At 44.3% G+C, this 23,102-nt stretch overlaps 1 protein-coding gene across 1 annotated transcript in view; it reads left to right on the top strand.

The window, feature by feature from the left end:
- Positions 1-23,102, top strand: part of RASGRF1 (Ras protein specific guanine nucleotide releasing factor 1) — a 63,774-nt gene that overhangs the window by 13,156 nt on the left and 27,516 nt on the right. The window contains exons 3-6 of the mRNA XM_081838749.1: positions 1,622-1,769; positions 15,143-15,235; positions 19,397-19,650; positions 22,909-22,988. Of these exons, the coding sequence (XP_081694875.1) occupies positions 1,622-1,769; positions 15,143-15,235; positions 19,397-19,650; positions 22,909-22,988 (575 nt within the window). The remainder of the gene's footprint in view (positions 1-1,621; positions 1,770-15,142; positions 15,236-19,396; positions 19,651-22,908; positions 22,989-23,102) is intronic.

Here is a 23,102-nt window from a genome sequence, read left to right as displayed (position 1 = left end):
CTGCTTTTAACCAAGCAGGGAAACAAAGAAGCGACTCTCCCACCCAACTCACATGTGAAATATTGTGGGCCAGACCCTTCCACGAATATTTGAATTCATAGAATTCGTAGAATGGGATTAAATGGCAGTACAGCCCTCAACATCTTTACTCAGAAATAAACCATGCTGAGTTCAATGCGGCTTTACTGTGTGATTGCACCCTGTGTTTCCCAACCAAAGTCACTGCCAGCTTGGAAGGAGCTTGGCCATTCCCAATTGCCTGCAGTCCAAACTCATATATAGGTCTACTCAGAGGTAAGGTACACTGACTTCAATGGGACATATTCCCAGGTTAGTAGATATAAGATAGCAGCCTTACCTGTCCTTTAGTACCAGGTTCAGGGTGTCAGGTCAGTCCCACTGAAGCCAGTAAACCAAGCCTGGTATAGCAGGACATGAATCTGCCTCCTTGATGGGAATGAAAAGGTCTTCAAGGTCTTCAGGGTTTCATCTTCATAATAGTTGCCAGAGATTTTGCAGAATCTCTCGCTGATCCTTGTGGGCTCATAGAGTTGATCCATGTGACCCAAAGCTGGCACAGAGCACATTGAAAATGAAGAGAGCATCACAGCTGGTCACACAGTGGAAGAAGCCACTGTCCAATTGCTCCAGCGTGTAGCCAGATCAATTATGATCCCTGTCTTCTGCTAAAAATTGATGTGGCTGCAAGGCAGATCAAGCAGCAAACTTGCCTGGTGTCTGTGGCCAGCAGGAGCATAGTTTGAGATTAGCATGTGCTCAGGGCCTCTTTGGGGTCATGTGGGTTGGCCTCTATATGTAGCCCACTGGGTAACAGTGGCAGAGTGCAAGTTTGGGAATTGGACATGGAATCTTGATCTTCAGATAATCACTTCTTTGCTGTTATTACTCACAGGCTGAATATGGGAAGCCAGCCTTCCCCAGTCTCCAGGTCCTGCAGCTGCTCTGGCTGAGGCTGATGGGAGTCAGTAGTGCCAGCTTGGGTGCCCGGGCCGTGAGTGCCATGCAGCATGCATGATATTGGCACTGAAATTTGTGGGTGCCGGGCACCTTCATGGGGAATTTTGTGGGTGCTCAGTCACCCAGGGCCCCAGGGAGTTGGCACCTATGATGGGAGTTGTAGTCCATGATTTCTGGAGGGCCCTAAGTTGGGAAACGGCTGTTCTAAAATGTTTGGATAAAAAGAATGGCTGGAGCTTAATGGGAATGATCAATCAGAATGATCAAATTCAAGCTAAGCAGTGGCAGGGGAAGTTCATGCTCTGAACTGTAGCAGCAGAGTCGTGCCATTCCCTTCCCCCCATGATGAATGCAGTTATCACTTGATGGCTTGTTGGGTTGGCTCTCTCTCTCGCTCTCTCTCCCCCATAGGATTTTCTAATTGTGTTGGCAACAGACATGGCTTGAGGAAGCCACCTTGAGTAGCAAGATCCACCCCAATGACAGCATTTAGGGCAGCCCGTGGACCTGATCCCCCAAGTTTTCCATGGTTCTTGGTGGTCATGAGTGCCCAACCTGGTGGGGGGGTGGGTGTGAGATGCAGAGCAGGCAGGAAAAGCAACGGTGGGGAGGAAATGTCTTAACAACTCTGTCTATATAACAGTTATAGGACTCTTGCTACAGAGCATGAAGCTTTAATGCAGAAGTACCTCCATTTACTTCAGATTGTGGAAACGGAGAAAACAGTTGCCAAGCAACTCAGGCAACAAATTGAAGATGGAGAAATAGAGACTGAGCGTCTGAAATCTGAGGTAAAAACATGCTGATTATGCAAAGGGCAAAGGAGCCTGTGTGGTTGGTCCTTGTGGCTGCATTCAGACATGCATCGTGCCAGCAGAAATGTACCTCCTTCCTCTCAGCAGGGTTTTTTTTGCCAGCAATGGGAAGGACCCCATCTGCATTTCCTGCCCTTTGGGGTATTTGATGGTATACGATGGGCTGTTTTTGCTGCTCTCTGACTTCCAATTTGCTTTCAGGCGAACTGTATACTTTGCCTATTTTGATTTTACTATGTTTATGGACTGTTTGCATTTGTGTAGCAGTATTTATTTATTTATTTATTTATTTATTTATTTATAAAAAATGTATCTATATCGCTTTTTACAAAAAATAATAATATGAAAGCGGTTCACAACAGCAAAAATAAGATAAAACAATAACATAAAAGCATAAAAGGTTAAAAACAAGGAAGTTTAAAACAAAGATCAGTAACCCATTTTGCAGCACTCTCAATTGCCTGAATAGGCCTGGTGTAATTGAAAATTTTCAGCAGGCATTTAAAGGTTGGCACAGAAGGTGCCTGCTGGAATCTCCACAGAGTCTGACAGGACTGGGCCAATGACTTGGTTTCTATTGCTGTCAAATGAGCCTCACCAACTCTGGGAATGAATAATGACACTCCTGCAAATGATCTCGTGACCGAGCTGGAATAGAAATATTCAGATGATGCCTAAGGTACCCTGGACCTAAGTTGTTCAGGGTTTTTTAAATGAATACAAGAATGTGGATTCATTGTTGCTATTTCTTTGGTTTCAAACTTTATCTAGTTTAATTTTTAAAATATTTCTGTAAGTCACTTTGGGCTGTTTTGAGAGAGGTGAATTGTTAAGCAATTTAATAAATAACCGCAACCGTAATGCAAAGGAAAGCCATCAGAAAGATGGCATGTTCTAGAGGTGAAGTGATTTGTAGCATCCCAGGTGAAAATGCCATGGGAACCAGATTCACACATGCACAGGCAGGGACTGAACCTGTGTCTTGCTTCTGCATGGAAAAACCTGTGTCTGAATGATGTTTTGAAAACCAAGTCTCTGGGCTGGAGTGTTTACCCTTTGACAAGAGACTGCTTGAAGTTCCACCAGTTACTTAGTGCTGGCTGTGCATGAGACATTAATACCCGAAGCACAGCAATATTCATCTGGAAGGGGGTTGAGTAGGATACTGTTGGTTGGGCAAGTTATGGTGTTCAACAGATTTTAGAAGGGATGCCTGGAAGACCCCTAATCTGAAAACTTGGTTTCTTCCAGCAGTAGCAGACCTTGCCATGGGCATGAATGTTATGGGTCAAAGCTGTTCATTGTATAGTTTTAAAAAATTGAGCAACAAGTAACCCAAGAACTATCAATATGTTGGTGCATAATTAGTCTGCCTCTGAGCTTAAAGTCTTAGTGTTGTACTTTCTGCTGTTCCCCTCAACAACACCCCACTACCCTTTGAAGCGCAGATCAAATGACATTTTCCTTTAATGTGCAAATTTTGCTTACTGGATTTTGAAAGGGAAAAGCAGCTCTTTCTGCTGTGTAAAAGATTTATCAGCAGACCAGCCAGGAACTCTCCCTGCTTGCAGAGGAGTCATTTCAGCTATTAGCATGGCTAATATCAGAAGTGAGTCCATTTTGTTCTGAATATGATCTGTTTGATAATGCCTAATTACGAATAAATTGCACACTGTGTTAAAGTCAGTGGTTTGGTTGGTAGGTTTATGGGGACAAGATTTTCACTGAAAGGACAAGGTCCACCAGCTGTGATTATTTATTATTGTTTATTTGTTGCTGCTTCTTTTCCCTCAAAAGTGAAATTCAAACTGACTTGCAAAAATGAACATTAGAAACAAGGATAAAGCAACTTAAAATACACAAGTAATATAGATAGATAAAAGAGCAGATCCTTTTCCAACCCATGAAAAGATAAGCAGAAAATCAAGATCCTAAGACTTTGGGGGACTAAAAACACAGTGATAGCACCCGGCATGGCTCCCTGGGGAGAACATTCCACAAGCAGGGAGCCACCACTGACAAGGCCTGTTCTTGTGTTGCTGTCCTCTGCCCCTTCCTTGGAGTGGGCACATGGGGAAGGGCCTCATGTGGGGAATTCAGAGTCTGGGTTGGTTCATGTGGGAAGAGGTGGTCTTTGAAGTACGGGGGTCTTGAGCTACATAAGGCTTTATTTGTCAAAATCAGCACTTGGAATTGGGCGCAGAAACTAATTGGTAGCCAGTGCAGTTAGGCCAGGATTGGCATAATGTGCTCAGAACCTCTTGCACCAGTGAGCAACCTGGCCGTGGAATTCAGCATCAGCCACAGTTTCCCAACCATTTTCAATGGCAGTCCCACATATAAAGCATTGCAGTAATCTAGCTGAGCAATTGCCAGAGCACTGAAAACAGGAGTGTCTCCACCTCCATCATTGAGCCTGGACCCGGAAGTCCAGCTCCGAGGGCCCCCTGGCAGTTCCCTTACTACGAGAATATGGAGTTACGGAGAACAAGGCAGAGGGCCTTCTTGGTAGTGGCACCCGCCCTGTGGATCACCTTCCCGTCAAATGTCAAGGAAATAAAAAAATTATTTTACTTGGGAGACATCTGAAGGCAGCCCTGTATTGGGAAGTTTTTAATGTTTGATGTTTTATTATGCTTTAATATGTGTAGGAAGCTGCCCAGAGTGGATTGGGCAACCCAGGGAAGGGTACAAATGAAAAAATATTATTATTAATAAGAGGAGTTAGGCTATCCCTCTCCAGACAGGGGTGTAGCGGGGCCACCAGCCAAAACTGACAGAGGGCACTTTGTGCCACTTGAAGTCACTTGAGCCTTAAGTGACAGTAATGAATCCACAAGGCTACACAGCTGCTCCTTCAGAGCAGAACAGACCAAATCCCACCCTTCCTCTCAGCTACTTAGAATAATAGAATTGTAGAGTTGGAAAGGACCCCAAGAGTCATTTAGTCCGACCCCTGTGACGCAGGAATCACAGCTAAAGAATCCCCAACAGGTGGCTATCCAACCTCTCTATAGAAAACTCCCGCGAAGAAGAGGGCTTGCCACAGGGCCACAGTTTGAAGGACATGCTGGTGGGGGGGGGGGAGACCATGTTGGGCTCAGGGGTGCGCCAGATGTGCACATTCTCTGAGCCCAGTTCTTTCCCCATGAACACCTGCATTTTGCTTGCACTCCTTCTCCCCCCCTATTCAGATGAATGGGACTAAGTACTGAGCCTTTTCTGTCTTCTGTGTTCCTGCGCATGAATTATAATAGTTTGAAAATGGAACAAAGACTCTCTCCCTCTTCCGGTCGGCGCCAGCGTTTGATGGCGGTCCTAGCCTCGAGCTCCGAGGCAGGACTGCTCCGTAAGTTCGGGTCTTACCCGCTACGGCAAGCGGGGGACCCCTAAAATCACAAGCGCTGAAGCCTGTGAGCAAGGAGATTCGGTGGGCACCTTTGCGCCCCCCCGGCATCGTGAAAGAGCCTTTTTAAAGGCTCCGGAGCGGCATCGGGGTGAGCGCGGTGCTGAGGATCGCTACCCAGCTTACGGAGTGAAGCCGCGTCGCCATTAACGGAGAGCGCCGATTTCTTTCTGAAACTAACGATTGGCAACAACAATACCCGTGAGTAAGAACGCAAAATTAAAACGGGACTTAAAAATCCAGAAGATTTGGCTGAAAACGGGAAGGTAAAAATTAAGGAAGTCAGCCTCCCGGATCTGCATGATTAACGGAGCAATGAAAAGACCGAGCTGTGTTTAAATGGACTTTCTTTTTAACTTTTATTAGACCAGACATCGAAAGGATCTCCCCCCTGTAGTGCAGGGGAAGGGGGGGAGGAAACAGAATTAATTTAACCTGCAATAGAAAGGGATAAGGAATAAAAAACCTCTGCTGCCGACACTTCTGGTCAGGCTGCCGGAGCAGCGATCGCCTGAAAAAGGAACTGTCAAGTGAGCTGTCAAAGGACAGTGGTTATAAAATAAGACTTATTTGAAACATATTAACGGGACTTTGGTGGATTACAATTTTAACAGTAAAGTGCTACAAATTAAAGACTCTTAGTGGGACTTTTGCCTCTGGACTTTCTGTTTCTTTGTTGTGGGTGACTTTGGATGGTTACAATTTCCCCCTCTAGAGGGCTTTAGTTGCATTACGGTGTATCCAGCGGGACTTTCCACTTGCAACTTTCCTGTGTGAATGACCTTGAGTTATGAGCAACCCGCCAGAAGAGATTTCAATAAGAAGTAAAACAAAGCAGGCTCAAAAACAAGCTCAAAAAAGAGGCTCTTTATCAGGAGCAGCAGCTGCACAAGAAAAAATAACAGCAGCATCAATGGAGTCAATGACACAGGCTCTGCTCAAAATAAATCAGTCACTAGAAGTACTCACCAAGCAATCTGCAGAACTTACTAAACAGTCTACAGAGAACTCTAAGAAACTGACGGAGTTGACAACAAGATTAGACCTGAACACAACAACAATTTCATCTAACACAGATTCTATAAACCGTTTGGTTCAAGAGTCTACGGAAACAAGGAGAATAGCTGAGAGTGCTAGGTCTACTGCCGAAGAAACCAAAGGAAAGTTTGCGCCTATTGCAAAAAAAGTACATGAACATGATACAGCATTAGCCCTACTAGAACTGGAAAGGAAAAGCAAGAACCTGAAACTAAGACTGGTTCCAGAAGAGGAAGAGGACAAGCTTGGGGAATTCCTCACAGATAAATTTCAAGATTTTTGGAATGATGAGCTAGATGGAGAAGAAGATGAATTTGTGATAACCTCAGCCTTTCGGATTGGCAGGAAGCAAGGGAAGAAGCCAAGAGATTGTTTAATTACCCTGGGATCAAAGGAACAAAGAGACAAAATACTGAACCTACATTTCCAGAAGGCCTTGGTCATTAAAAATTCTCAGATCCAGATTTTCAAGGATATTCCTAAATATTTTTTGGAGGTTAGATCTCAATTTAAAGAATTAGTTGATCTACTTAAATAGAATAATATCCCATTCAGGTGGGAATTTCCACAAGGGCTGTCCTTTAACTTTAAAGGGAAGAAAATTAAAATAAAATCAAACCAGGATAAAGAACTCTTTTTGGAAAGAAATCAAGAGGATCTTCAGAAAGGAACTGTTAGTGAGGGGGAAGTACCGGACATTTCAAATCTATCATTTGGACTGAACCGAGCACCGACTGAGGAGGAACAACAACTTGGTGCAGTCGGTGGAAGAGCTACCCAATAACAAAAATGTCTCTGCAACTCTACAGCTGGAATTGTAATGGTTTGAACCACCCTCGAAAAAGGGGCCAAGTATTTCATCTATTAAAGAAAGAACATCTAGATGTAATCTGCCTACAAGAAACCCACATTGCCAGGATACATAGAAAACTTTTAATAAACAAGAGATTAGGACAAGAATTTATTTCATCAGATAGAGTTAAGAAAAGAGGAGTTGTGATTTATGTTAAGGAAAAATTTGAACCAAAACTGATTTTTAAGGATGACCAAGGAAGATACCTGGCAGTGGAAATTCAAATTTATGGAGAAAAGATGTTGATTGTTGGAGTTTATGCACCAAACGAGGGGAAGGCTGAATTTTTCAAGAAGTTGCACGAGACTTTAATGGACTTTTTGGATTTTAAAATCATAATGATGGGTGATATGAATGGAGTCGTCTCCACAAACATGGACAAGGCCCAAAGACAAACAATATCTAATGATGGAAGACTACCAAAGACTTTCTTTGAACTGACTGACACTATGGACCTGATTGACATTTGGAGAACTAGGAACCCTCTGGAAAGGGAGGGGACCTTTTTCTCTGAAGCAAAAATGACATGGACTAGAATTGATCAAATATGGACTTCTAGTAATCTGGCATCGAAGGTTAAAAAAATAGAAATCTGCCCAAAGACCTGTTCTGACCACAATGCTGTCAAGATGGAAATGAAACTGACAACAGCTGGAACCTTTAGATGGAGAATGAATGACACCCTCTTTGGAGATGAGGAAATTTGTAAAAAGGCCCAAAAAACACTTAAAGACTACTTCGAGATTAACATGAGATCAGACACCGAAAAAAGAGTTATTTGGGATGCAAGTAAAGCCGTGATGCGTGGCTTCCTAATACAACAGAATTCAATAAAGAGGAAAAAACAGAATGAGAAGAAAGAGAAAATTTGGAACCTAATAAAAGAAGGGGAGAAGAAATTGAGATCTAAGCCTAAATCTCATGAGATATTAAGAGAAATAAAATTTTATCAAACACAATATATGGAATTGATGAATCAGGAAATAGAATGGAAAATTAAACAAATGAGACAAAAGACTTTTGAGTCCGCAGATAAATGTGGGAAGCTACTGTCTTGGCAACTGAAAAAGAGGCAAAAATTGAATACAGTGACATCACTTGAAGTAGATGGGAAGTTTATTAATAAACCAAATGAGATAAGCAATTGTTTTCAAAGTTTCTTCAAGAAATTATACAAACAAGGGCCAAAAAACGAACAGGAGATAGAAGAATTTATCGGAAAATACGGCCTACCAAAAATCTCTGAAAATAATAGAAGGAGTTTGAATGAGAAAATTACAGATCAAGAAATAGAGAGCGCCATTCAGGATATGCAGCTGGGAAAATCACCAGGACCAGACGGACTAACCGCGAGATATTATAAAGTACTGAAGGATTGGTTAATACAACCATTAAAAGAAGTCTGCAATCAAATTTTGGAAGGGAAAAAGGCTCCCGAATCGTGGAAAGAAGCATTCATTTCACTTATACCGAAGACAGAAACTGAGAAACATCAAGTTAAGAATTATCGCCCTATATCACTTTTGAATGTGGATTATAAAATTTTTGCAGACATTTTAGCAAAAAGATTCAAAAAAGTGTTGTTAGAGGAGATTCACAGGGACCAAACAGGCTTTCTACCAGGCAGGCAATTGTCAGATAATGTGAGGAATATTATAGATATTCTAGAACTTCTGGAAACTGACATAAATAGAAAAGCTGTTTTGATTTTTGTGGATGCAGAGAAAGCCTTTGACAATATTTGTTGGAGCTTTATGAAGAGGAATCTCCAAGGGATGGGGGTAGGCAAGAACTTTGAAAATGGTATAAGTGCAATTTACTCTGAGCAAAAGGCCAAACTAATTGTAAATGGTATGGTTATGGACGAAATTCCAATAGAGAAAGGGACACGACAGGGATGCCCAATCTCTCCTCTATTGTTTATATCGGTACTGGAGGTTTTCCTAAATATGATTAGAAGAGACCAGCTGGTTAAAGGTATACAGGTCGGAACTAAACATTATAAGTTAAGAGCATTTGCAGATGATCTAGTTTTGACATTACAACAGCCAGAAACCAGTACAAAAAGAGTTTTGGAACTTATTGAAATATTTGGTCAGGTAGCAGGTTTTAAATTAAATAAACATAAGACAAAGGTGTTGGAAAAAAATCTTACGGTGGGGGAAAAAGACAGTTTTCAAAGAGAAACTGGTTTGGAAATTACTAAAAAGGTAAAATATCTGGGGGTGAATTTAACATCTAAGAATGTGAACCTATTTAAAGATAATTATGAGAAATGTTGGGCTGAAGTGAAGAAAGATTTTGATATATGGTCAAGATTGAGACTTTCCTTGTTAGGCCGAATTGCTGTTATCAAGATGAATGTATTGCCGAGATTGTTGTTTCTGTTCCAGACATTGCAAATCCTAGATAAGATGGACTGTTTCAAGAAGTGGCAGAAAGACATATCTAAATTTGTCTGGCAGGGCAAAAAACCCAGAATAAAATTTAAGATTCTAACTGATGCAAAGGATAGAGGGGGCTTTGCCCTGCCGGACTTAAAACTTTACTATGAAGCAGCAGCTTTCTGCTGGCTGAAACCATGGCTACTTCTTGAGAATACAGACATTCTAGACCTGGAAGGTTATGATAATAACTTTGGTTGGCATGCATATTTATGGTACGATAAGGTAAAGGTACATAGAAATTTTAAAAACCATATTGTTAGGAAAGCATTGTATAATGTATGGAATCGATATAAAGATTTGTTTGAAAGTAAAACCCCTAGGTGGTTGTCACCAATGGAAGCCAAGGCGGTAAAAAGACTGAACATGGATACAGATTGGCCAAAATATTGTGAAATTATAGAATATGATGGTGAAAAGTTGAAACTACAGAGTTTCGAGAAATTGAAACCTAAAGTCCGAGATTGGTTACATTATTTCCAGATCAATGAAACTTTTAAGCAGGACAGAAAACTAGGATTTCAGAAGGAGAGGTCAAAGTTAGAAACAGAATTGCTAGAACCCAATACTAAGAATTTGTCTAGAATGTATAATCTGCTGCTAAAATGGAATACACAGGATGAAACGGTTAAATCAGCTATGATTAAGTGGGCACAGGATATTGGTCATGATATTATGTTTGCTGACTGGGAGCAGTTATGGACCACAGGTATTAAATTTACGGCATGCAGTGCCCTGAAAGAGAACATAATGAAAATGATCTATAGGTGGTACATGACCCCAGTCAAGCTTGCAAAGATATATCATTTGCCCAATAACAATTGTTGGAAGTGTAATGAATGTGAAGGAACTTTTTATCACCTTTGGTGGACCTGCCCAAAGATTAAGGCCTACTGGGAAATGATCTATAACGAAATTAAGAAAATCCTTAAGTGGACATTTGTAAAGAAACCGGAGGCTTTTCTCCTGGGCATGGTCGGCCAATTGGTACCAAAGAAAGATAGGACCTTTTTTATGTATGCAACAACAGCAGCAAGAATCCTTTTGGCGAAGTATTGGAAGACTAAAGAATTACCTACTCTGGAAGAATGGCAGACCAAGGTGACTGAATTTATGGGACTGGCAGAGATGACCGGCAGAATCCGTGACCAGAGGAAAGAGACAGTGGAGGAGGACTGGAAACAATTTAAAATCTATCTTAAAAATTGTTGTAAAATTTCGGAATGTTAAGATGTCAAGGGATTGGATACAAAGAATTACAGCTATAAATTGAAATTTATAAAATAGAATTTTTTTTTTTTAAAGAGAATTAAATATAAAAATGGGATGAAGAATTGCTAAAAATTTTAAAATATGGATGCAGTGAAGGGGAGGTTCGGGGAAGTCGTGTTATGTTTATTTGTTTTTTGTTTATGTTGTAAAATCAATAAAAATTATTTTTTTAAAAAAAAAACAAAGACTCTCTCCCCCAAGGCATGCACACTGTACATTTGAAACACATCACACCCCAAAGGATCATGGGAACTGTAGTCTGCTCAGAGTGCTGAGTTCTGTGAGGTGTAAACTAGAGTTCCCAGAATTCTTTGTGGGAAGGCATCTGCCTTTAGGTGTGTGTTTATATGCTGCCTAAAGAGTGGGACAGAGAGGGGTTGCATTGCCAGGCAGAAGTCTCCCAGGAGGTACTCAGTGGACACCCCACCCCCTTTTAGGCCTAGGAAGAGGTCCCTACTTTTTCTCTAGCCCCTCAACTCCACCACAACCCTGATCTCTGGGAGTGGAGCGGGGGCGGCCTTTTAAAAATAAGCAAGCCTCCTGCATAACTCAGGATCCTCACACCCACCTGCCCCCTTTCCCTGTTTTGCTGCCCAGAGCACCCATATGCGGCATGCGGCATGACACTTAAAAAGAGGGGGTGTGATGTTTAAAAATACCAGGGCTCTAATGGAGGCTGCTCTGTATCCCGTTGCTAGGGGCAACCTCAGGATGTTAAACTGAATGGCATCAGCTTCAAAGGGACAGTGCTTTCGTGCATCTCTGATTTGTTGTTGCTGTGATGTCACTTCCCCAGAGCCAATCTTGCTTCTATGCCTCCCAGTTCATTTGCATGCTTGAATCTGATTTGTTTAGGAGTTTTCTTTGCATGGAAATAGACATTTTACATCTCCGTCTTTCAGTTCATACAAGGAGTGTTTGCACCAAAACATTGTTCTGGTGAGTTGCTGAGGCGGCGTGACCTCAGCTAAGGGGCCGAGGGGTTGAAAAAACAGCAGGGAGCATCCAAGACAAGGAGTCTCCCTTATGACTTCAGTTGTACTTCATGTGCAACCTGTGTTTGCTTATGCATCCCATTTTTGAACATTTGAAAATGTGCAACCAGTTAACGGATGCAAGATAAGGAAGCATGAGGCTTCTGGGTGCAACTGCCTGATCAGTCTGGCCCAGGAGGTTGTCTGAGGTGGACAATTCAAGCTGATTGACCTTTATGGATATTGGGAATGTTTTCCTGGGAATCCAAACCAACCTCAGCTCTGACCTGCAGTATTATGACAGACCACATTGCAGAGCTGTAGTAAGCTAGAAAGTAGATAGAGGGGGAGAAATTCTCCCTCTCTCACAACATGTGGACATCCAATGAAGCTGAATGCTAGAAGATTCGGGACAGATCAAAGAAAGTATTGCCAGAAACCACAGGATGGGAGAAGGCTCTTGGGCTTGGATCCTGCTTGTGGGTGTCCTACAAACACCTGGTTGTCCACTGTGAGAACAGGATGCTGGACTGGATTGTCCATTGAGGTTTGACTGTTTTAGCTTTGGGGTTGGCATTATCTGGGCCAACTTTTAAATGTTTCGTTCTAAATAAGAACTGAGTTAGAAAGGGTCAAAGATCAGGAAGCTCTTGGCTCTGCTGCTATCTTTTGGACTTTTTTGGAAAGTGGGATACTATGCCCAGTCTCAGCTGCATTAAAACCTTGGAGTTTTCCTGTGATTTTCAAGGACTGCTTTCGCTGCCATCCACTGATGCATTGAGAAACAGCTTCTCAGTCTGAATCAGGAAATAACACCTTCTGACAACAGAATGGTCTGCTCTGTACTTCTTGCTATCCACACACCATACCTTTAAAACACTAGTATACCACTTTGATAGTTTGAAGGATCCTGGGAACTGTGGTTGATTAAGGGTACCTGGAATGGTCACCTTGTGAGGTCAGCACCAATAACAACCTACAATTCCCAGGATTATCCATGACTGGGTTTCAGATGCCTCTTCCTCCTGTCCTTTCTGAATAACTCCATTCCATCCCCCCTTTTTTCCTTCCAATGGCTCAACATTACATGTTGTTGAGTTATTCTGGATCCTTCTCTCTCTTGTTTTTTCTCTCTAGAGATTTTCTAGAGCATTTGCAAATCTCAGGGTTACTCTGAGTCTGCCAATACCTTTCTCTTTTGCGTGGGTGGTGTGGTTTGGGCTACAGAAGCATGAACACAGAAAGACATTAATCAGATTAGGGGAAAAAATGATATTTATACACTAGGCTAATTAATTCAGAGTAAGTCACAATTTTACATCTACATCACCAACGCATGTGTTTTCCTTTACCTAACTGATGGTGATTCAGCTTCCAAGCAACACAATTCCAAATTTGCCTTCGGAAAGTAGCCACCCTTTAAAAAAACAAAAACATTTATATGAAATAATACTGAGAATGCTATCAGCTCCTTGCCCCAGTCCCTAAGAGACAGCCCTGAACAGGAGGGATTTGGCTGTGTCAACTGAAAGTACAAGGGCAGGAGGCCTGGCTACCTGGCACAGGTATTGCCATCTTCTCAGTCAAAAAGTGAAGAGCTGAGGCAGCAGGTCACAAGGCAGGTGGGGAAGGAGGCTGGTGGGTTGTGCCATGTCAGACAGGTCCTGCCTCCTCTTAGGACCAGATCAAAGTCCTCATAGCAGGATGGGCAAGCCTGAAAACCAAGCAGGGGGCACGTTATTTTCCTCACAATAACCCTGCAAAGCAGTATAGGCTGCAAGAGAGTGACTGGGAGGCACTTAGTCACTAATCTTCAACACCATCACAGACAAACACGACCATCACTGTGCTGTCAACCCCCTTCCCCTCCAGGGCCAGTGTCCTCCCCCCTGGTCCCCATCTGTAGCTTACAAAAATTGGAGGCTTCCTTCCTTCCTTCCTTCCTTCCTTCCTTCCTTCCCTCCCTCCCTCCCTCCCTCCCTGCATTGCAAGGAGTTGGACTGCAGGGTGCTTTGGGTTCCTTCCAACTCTACAACTTTATTTATTCTTTCCTTCCAGGGTGGCTGTGCATCTTGCAAAAGGCATTGCTGGGGGGACTTGTGTCATCCACCCTCTGAGCTGGCCTGTTTGGATTGGAAGCACATCCAGCCACCCTGAGATCAAAGTTTTTAAAAGACGTTCTAAACACTTTAAAAGGGAGAGGAGGGCAGGGGAATTGGGGCCCAGCGGAAAAGATGGAATGGGGAGTTTGAGCCCCTGGAGCCAAACCTTGACAATGCCCCTGAAGCCAAGTCGCCTTGTGGGGAATGGGTGAAGGTTTGTGTGTGTGTGTGTGTGTGTGTGTGTGTGTGTGTTTTCAGCCTGGAAAAGCAAAGGGAAGGTGCAACCATCCCTACTGGAACTTGTATTAGGGGACCCCGCCTTTGATCCCACACACATTGACCTGAGTACTGGCCTTTGGGGATCTCATTCAAACCATTTCATTGAAGTGATATCTTATACTGGACCAACTGATATAAGAGGATGTAAGCCAGGCATAGGCAAACTCGGCCCTCCAGACATTTTGGGACTACAACTCCCTTCATCCCTAGCTACAAGGACCAGTGGTCAGGGATGATGGGAGTTGTAGTCCCAAAACATCTGGAGGGCCGAGTTTGCCTATGCCTGATGTAAGCTTTTGAGTTGCACAGGGCTCTTCATCAGATAAGTTTTGTGGAATTCACCCTATATTAACATCAAGTGGTTTGGTAAAAAAAATCAAATACTTTGTGTGTGCCTCCTGCAATAATATGGCAGAAAATGGCAAAGGACTATATATGAGTTTATTATTGCCTACCAGGGAAAGGGCCTTTTTAGTGGTGTTCCTCCAGCTTATGGAATACTTTCTGAGAAGGCTCAACTGGTGCCTATGTTAGGCGTTTCTTTTGACACCAGGTGAAGACTGTTTGCTCTTTTAAAATCCTGTGTTTTTATTTCTTATAACTCTTTTTCCTTATTCTTTTTGGGGGGGGGGGTTTACTGAGTTTATGCTGTTGGGTGCTTTTACGCTGCTGTTTGTTAATTGTGCTGGCAATGCTTGCAAATATTGATTGTTTTTAGTACTGTTTCATTTGAATTTCATTGATTTTAATTCATGAGCTGCCCAGAGGACACAGTTGATTGGGTGGCATAGAAATGCCCAAATCGAAATAAGTCTGTGATGGAAGCTCCCCCATGGAATTCCAGGGAGTTCCGCACATCTTGCTAGAAGTGCATCTCTCACTGGCTGGGTGCCTTCATCATGATGGGCCCCCTGAGTGAAGCAGGCTTGTTACCATGTCAGTCCTTTCACCTTTACTTCTCTGTTTACTGTCTGCTCCCAGATTGCAGCCTTACTCAAAGACAATGAGCGCATCCAGTCCAATCAGACCAATGCACCCAACGACGATGACAGTGACATCAAGAAGATCAAGAAGGTAGGCTCTGGTGTTTTAGAGAGCTTGGTCTCTGGTCCAGCCTTCCAGATGTTTTGGACTCCCATCAGCCTCAGCCAGCGCAGGCTGGTGGAAGTTGGAGTCCAAAACATCTGTCATAATTGAGGAGCAAGAGCCTTATTATAGCCAGTAGGTGGTGGTAAAGTGTCCTCTTCTGTGCTTTGCAATGCCATTAACCTCCAGGAAGAAGAGCAAACTTTCTGGCTAGGCTGGTGCTTGTGGTTTGCAACACCTGGATGGTGCCAGAGAATGGGGAAGTCAATGTCTCTGTGTGCTTCTGTGCTTCTCTGTGTGGTAGGAAGGTCCAGGTGATGTCTTTGTCACAGTGATATTGACATACAAATGTGAGGATATTCCTAAGGGATGGAAACAGGCACCCAGGAAGTCATTGTCTGGATCACAGCCACTGCAGGCCAGATACACCCAGATCTCTCCACCAGCTCTCCCACAAAAAAACATTTGTGGGGGGAGAAAGAAAAGTGAACAGCTCCTGGCTGGGAAGAAGGATCAGTTATTTCTTTTCAATCTGCATTGTCTCCTAAATAGTTTGGGTCCCTGATCCTTAATGCCTCTGAGTGGTCCTGCTTCTCCTTTGACATCTGCTTATAAGAGCCTGCTCCACATTCCAGTAAAATGACTTTGAGTAAAATGACAGGGACTTTGAGGTTGTGGCGCTTGGGAGGCCCACCTTCCCCCTGTGTGATCATATCTGGCTTTTCAGAGATCAATAAAGGCTCTTTTATTGAGTCCACTCTTTAGTCTGCACCGACTCTGCACCCAGAAATCAGTTTCTCTTTCTGCTTCTCTTTGTGTATGTTTTGGCTGCTGTGTTTTTATCTTTATAATATTACTTTATTGTATTGAAAATGTGACTGAATGCTGCTTTGTGGACTTTGCGAAAAAAATAAAAAATAATCATCCAGTGAATTTTGAAAATAAATAAATTCATCCTCTCCTCAGATCTCCTGGTTCACAAGATGCAGGGTGGCTAATCGCTGGACTACTCTTCAATCTCCATCTATAAAAGGAGACTTCCCAGTGAACCATTTCAAGGGTGCTCATGGTGGGAGGGCCTCCACTTTGGACTCCTACAGTTTCCCTGGGCTCTTATGCACACCGTATTCCCCATAGACCATGGAGGGTGACTTTTGCTATGGATTAGTTGAGGGAGATTGGCCAGGAAGCAGATACAAAATGTTTGTTTGCTTAAATTGATATTTTAATGCCACTTTTGGCTCTGCAAAGAGTCCCTAAAGCAGCTTGCAGAAAAAGACAAGTAAAAGCAATAAAATAAAACAAGGAAAATAAAACACTGACTTGTTATACGTCGAGACAACATTGCTCACTAAAACAGAACAGCAAAAGGACTCATTTTTACTGGGCCAGATAACAGTAGTGCTGGCTGCAAAAGGAACACATAGGAACACAGAAAGCTGCCTTATAGCAAATCAGAACCACTGGTCCATTTTGATCAATATTGGCTACACTGACTGGCAGCGGCTCCCCAGGATTTCAGGTAGGAGTTTCTTCCTAGAGATGCCCGTGGGGATTGAACCTGGAACCTTCTGCTTGCAAGGCAGATGGTGTACCACTGAGCTATGGCCCTTTGCCTTTTCACTATTCTTTTAGAGGTGGAGAAGAAGGGACCTTCCCAAGGGAGGGGATATTGGAGCCAAGAAGGCCCCACAGGTGTGCCAAGGCACTTTTGCCCGCAGCACTGTCAGGCTGTGAACCTGAACTTTCGGAGGGAGGGAAGGGTGCCATTCTATCCAGAGCAAGCTGACTGCCCATTCCTGGGTTAGGCTTCAACTGCCCCCAACATTTGCCTTGTCGGTAGGGAAAAGGATGCAGTCCAACACAACCTCCAGATTCCAAGTGCCTCCTTGTCTTATGATGGAAAAAAGGACAGGGTGGGAGGGTGGGTGGGTGGAGATCTGGGTGGATGTCATCTACATACTGATGGTGATCCTGCTCCCCAGCTCCCCAAATGATCTCTTCCAGCAGCTTCAGGTTGATATTAAAGCAACACAGGGAACTGGGTGGGAGATAGGGGGAGATGAATTCCTGCAGAAGGAACCCTGGCTGCTTACATTTGGCAGGCTCTGGTGTTTCCTGGATTCTCGCTAAAGAATCTCCAGGCTTCAGTTTGTTTCTTCATCCTTGCCCTTTCCTTGCAGTTGGAGGTTCACCCACACAGAAACCTCCCTCGCCTCTCAGATGGAAATCTTGCATTGATTTACGTCGTAGGACCTGCAGCGTTTCATGCTGCCTGTCACCCAGGAGATTCCAAGCAGGGGAGCGGGGGAACCACCCTGCCGTTTCTTCATTGAGCTTAGGAAACACAAAGGCGTCACTTAGAGCTCATTAAGAGGCTGTAGTTTCTGGGCTGCTTCAGGGCCCCCTATACCTGCCCACACGGTTGGTGCGACCTAGTGCAGACTGCCACCTCTCCATGATGTGTGGGGAGGTGTCTGGGAGTGGGGAGCAAATAGGTCCCCTCTTATAAGCACAGGTGAAGGCTAACAGCAGCCAACCCAATCCTGGAAACTTTTGGTACCCAAATGAAAGACTCGATGAGGACGAGGCTATGACTCCTTTCTCATGAGAGAACCCCTGGTACTGGGAGAACTCCTGGTACTGAATTGGGGCCCTCTCAACAGGGTGGGCACAGCCGTGAAACCATCCTTGGGCTCAGAGGATGAGTTCCCTGTGCCAAATGTCTATCTTCTCAGCCTTGCAGAAATCAAAGATGGCAAAACCCGGTAGGGGACCAAGGTGGAACAAGCCACATTACAGACTTTGTCAGCCTACAGAAGAATTCCATTGGGTTTAGCTCCCTGTTGGGGGCAGCAGTGCTTCTGAATGCCTGTTGCTGGAAACCATAAGATAGGAGAGTGCTCTTGTGCTCCAATCCCACTTGCAGGTTTTCCATTGGGGCATCTGGTTGGCTGCTGTGAGAATAGGATGCTGGACTAGATGGACCAGGCTCTCCTTATGTTCTGACTAAGTAGGGGATCCTCAACTAGCAATGCTCATTTGGAGCTGTCCGAGGTCCTGATTTTATCTGCCTTCTGTGATAGAGCTTCTGACCAATCTTCACTGGCTTGATCTGATTTTTCAGGCTATGACTTGCATCTGGCTATTTTGGCCAGCCTCTGCCTGCCTTGCCGTCACCAGATACCATCTCCTTCCCCCGTGTGCCTCAAGTGCCCACAGAACAGAATACCAGGCCAATGTGGCCTGCAGTTCAGGGAAGGGGATATAGAACCTGCTTTGCATGCAGAAAATCCCAGGTTCAATCCTCAGTGGCCACTCTAGTTAAAAGGCCCAGGTAGTTAGGGATGGGAAGCCCTGCTGGACTCTCCAGAGAGCCACTGCCAGTGAGAGTCAACAATACTGGGCTTGAAAGGCGTATTAATGTGTTGTAATTGGTGTTTTGATCTGCTCTTATTTATGTATTGCGTTATCTGTAGCAAATGTTTCTGTGTATATACCTTTGGTGCCAGTGTGTGATGGTGCTTAGAGACATATCAAAGCCTTTCCTGAGAGTGGAATTGGCATGCTAGGTACAAGTGCAAACATAGAGTATATATACAATATTTACACTTCCAAAATCCAAGGCCCTGGGGCCAATCTGCCTGAGCTTTATGCACCGATCCAGAAGTGCTTCTGTTTCCACCAAGATTTATATAGGGTCTGGTTGTGGGTTTCTCAGCAGAGAAGGAAAATGACCTCATGCATGCTCAGAGGCACTCTTTTGTTTCATAGGAACCCCCAGCCACTGGAACACATTCTGAATCCAAAATAGATTAATGCCCTGCAATTCTGTGTTTTAATAGGTACCTGTGTGCACATAGATATTAAATACACCATATAATAATAAACAGAGGAGCAGTCAGTGAAGGGCACTATCTAATCTCAGGGAAATAATTGAAGCTTTATAAATACAGAAGGGACAGATAGATCTGTTCCAGCCCCTGCAAAATGAGACTGATGAATCTCTTTGCAGAGCTGGGATGGGTGTGATGAAATCTTGCTGGAACTTCCTTGCACCAATTTGAAAGCTCCATGCTGAATGGTCACCTAGTACTTCTCCCTGTTGCTTTGTGTGATCACCTTATGAAACTTCTTGTCTTTTATCAGGTCCAGAGCTTTTTACGAGGCTGGTTGTGCAGGAGGAAATGGAAGACCATCATCCAAGACTACATCCGCTCACCTCATGCGGACAGCATGCGGAAGAGGAACCAGGTGGTCTTCAGCATGCTGGAAGCTGAGGCAGAGTATGTTCAGCAGCTGCACATCCTGGTCAACAACTTCCTGCGCCCACTGAGGATGGCTGCCAGCTCCAAGAAGCCCCCAATCACCCATGACGATGTCAGCAGCATCTTCTTGAACAGGTGAGTAGGGGCCACTTCTGGCTATATCTGGCTCAAGGAAAGCAACTTGGTATTCCAGGGTTTAAAACAACAACAACAACAACAGAAGATAATAGCCTCACAGTTATTTGTTTTGCTTGGCTGTGTTAGATTTATACCCTGCCTTTCAACTTTTCAAAAAGTCTGCTTGGTGGCTTATAACCAGATTTAGTGTGTTTTGTTTTACTTTTGCAAGCATAACAAAAAAGGGCTTTGGGGAGCCTGTTGCTAAAAACTATAGGACAACAAAAACTGTTTCTTATTTAAGAACTGGAAAGCAGCCAGTGAGAGGCTGTTGAACCATGAAATGCAGGAAGCTGAATTAATTCTTTGTGTCTGACTTCACCACAGAAAATGTAGAGGAGATTCTTCTAGCAGAACTGATTCCCCCCACCCCCCACCAGTCAGGGAGGGAGGCTGAAAAATTGAGTCAAGTAGAGGTGACAGGATGAAGTTCTGGGTCTTGCCAGCAAATTAGCAAGTAACAAATCACCAGGGTGATCTAGTAGACAATATGCTTGGACACATGAAAGGCTTTAAAAAATGGCAGGAGCAGAGAATGTGTCTCTGGTCCTCAAGAATTTTCCAGACTACAACTCTCATCATCATCATCATCTTTGTCCATTGGCCACGCTGGCTTCTGGGACTGCTTGAATTTGGAGTCCAACAACATTTGAAGGACCACAGATGTAAAAAATAAATAAAATGTGTTTATTTATCCATTTATATCCCACCTTTCTTCCAAAGAGCTCAAGGTGGCATACATGGTTCTCTTCCTCCCCATTTTGTCCCCACAACAACCTTGTGAGGTAGGTCAGGCTGGCTGAGTGCGGATTCAAAGCCTAGACTCCCAGGTCCTAGTCTAACCCTCCAACCACTACACCATTCCTGGCTCCCATGTTTTCCCCCACCCCATGTCATAAGTTATGTAAGCACCGGACAGTGTGTGCACAGTCAGGCAAGGGGGATGTCCCAAGCTCAGGATCCTTCGTCACCTTCCAGCAGTGACTTGCAAGGAACCTGCCAGGCAGCCAAGTTGTTCATGCAGCAACTGCCACATTTCTGGCTGAATGCAGCCCCCTCTAAAGGTGCATCTGGAGAGAAAGTGCAGGTGTGTCAGTCAGGACTTGGGTGTGTGCATAGGCATGCTCTCTCTAATACACACACACACACACCACTTTCTAAAAATACTCCCTACAGGGTGGGCTTTGTTTCCACAGGAAGAAGGGCACCAGCCAAATTAGCTTCCAACTCTGGTGAACTAGAACAAATGGAGCCCTGGGCTAAATTCTGCCAGGACTGAGCTCTCGCTGCACCCCGAATCCAGGCACCAGCAGCTCCTCTTTTTGCTTGCAGCTGAAATCGCCTGGCCTGTTGCTCAGCGCTCCCCCTCCCAGACTGTTTCTGTTGTTATAGCTACTGGTGCATTAGATCATTCCTAGTAGGGGTAGATGCCAAGCCTGGCATTCAGCAGTAGGCAGGCTTCACAAGCTCCTCACCATCCTATTAGGCACTAATGGAGCCTTCAGATAGGCATAGCAAGGGGCTGTGCACCGCCAGGGGCCTCCTCCAGTGCTGGAACTGGGATGGCCAGATCCTGCCCTGCAGTAGCCCATGAGGAAGGAACCAGGGAAGGGATTCTGACCTAGCAGGCTGGACCACCTCATCAAAAGAGCAGCCTTCCTCCTAGTGCCTGGATCATTTCCTGTCTCATCTGGCCCCAAGCTCCATTAACCCCTTCCTCCACCTTTCTGACCTTGTCAAGCCCTGTTAGCAGAGCACACCTCTCCAAGTCTATGTGTATCTCTGTGTGCCCTCAGGCATGCTGCAGTGTTCCAAAGAACCCCCCCCCCCCGTTTCTACTACGATGGCACTTTAAAACTCCACATTGCAGCTCCAGAACACATCCTTCTCGATCAGTGCTGTACCTTGTGGCTGTACTAAAACATACCTGCCAAACATGCATTCCTAGGACTCTGTTGTTTTCCTGTACTCTGTGGTGACCCCTAGCGGACTTAGGCTGCATAGACACCATGCTTTTAAACTGCACTTGGAGCACATTCTTTTCCTCAAAGAATTTTAGGCCCTGTAGTTTACCCCACACCGCTTTTTAATTTCCAGCAACCCTTAACAAACCATAGCTCCCAAAAATCTTTGAAATGGGAAAAATGTGCTTCAAATCATGGGACCTGTAGTTTAAGGGTGTTGAGAATTGCAGAAACGACAGTTCCCATGATTATTGGTGGGTGAGTGTGTTTTAAACATACAGTACATTATAGTTTGGATGCAGGCCCAGTATCTGTGAGCCACCTTCCTCACTGGATAAGTGCTTGAACATCTGCCATGGATGGCATCACCAGAAATGCAACAGAGCAGTTTGTTCTTGCCACCTTCCCACAAGGCAGGATAATTGCTTGGCTGGTATCCACACTTCCACGTGTCCTGCAGATCGACAGCAGTCTGCCCATCCTAGTCCCTCTGTGGCTGAAGAATCGCTTCCTTTCTCCCAGGAGTGCAGGGATCAATAGTGGGAATGAATGGACAGCTTCAGTTTGAAGGAAGAGGGCAATGCTTCACTTTGAGCTGCTGTTGAAATATTTTACTGGCTGCCAGATTCTTCTGCTGACAGTCAGGGGCTGGTGACAACCAGTATCAGATGAAAGGCGTTATTGGTTATCTCTTCCCACCTGCCCCCCCTTTTTTGTTTGAAGACACCTGTGTCCAGACAAAGCACATGGAAACATGTGCACAGGTGTTCTGAGCTGTGTGCAGCAAGATTAGGTTTGTCCAAACGGAAGGAGGCCAGCAGCGCTCAGCTGAGCAGGTTTACTGAAGAAGATACAAATCTATGTTGCGACTACCATGTATAGTTCTGGCCACCTCTCCTTGAAAAGGATATTGTAGAGTTGGAAAAGGTTCAGAAAGGGGCAGCCTAACTGATTGGGGGGGGGGGTTCTATGCAGAAAGGTTGTGGCATCTGGAACTTTTTAGTTTAGAGAAAAGGGGAGTAAGAAGCAACATGATAGAAGTTTATAAAATTATGCCTAACATGAAGAAAGTAGATAGAGATAAGTTTTCCTCCCTCTAACATAACACTAGGAGTCCTGTGTTTGCAGAGAATAAAAGGTTCATTCTTAAGAACTGAGCACTCACTCCTCATACTTTTTGAACCCTGGGAGCACCAGGAGGATGCCCAACACAATGGCTCCCCCATCTGATTCATTTTCTTTTCTCTTTCAGTGAGACGATCATGTTTTTACATCAGATCTTTTACCAGGGCCTGAAAGCACGCATCTCCAGCTGGCCAACCTTGGTGCTGGGTGAGTGTCACTCTTTGTTCTTCATTCTCTTCCTGGTTCAACAGGAGGACAAGCGTCAACCACAACAAAACGTTGCTGCGCAGAGTTGCTCCTATTCAGCCACGACCTCTTCTT

Source organism: Podarcis erhardii, assembly GCF_964252035.2.
Source record: "Podarcis erhardii genome assembly, chromosome: 14".
NCBI classification, from domain to species: Eukaryota; Metazoa; Chordata; class Lepidosauria; order Squamata; family Lacertidae; genus Podarcis; species Podarcis erhardii.
This window is presented reverse-complemented; position numbering and strand designations above follow the sequence as displayed.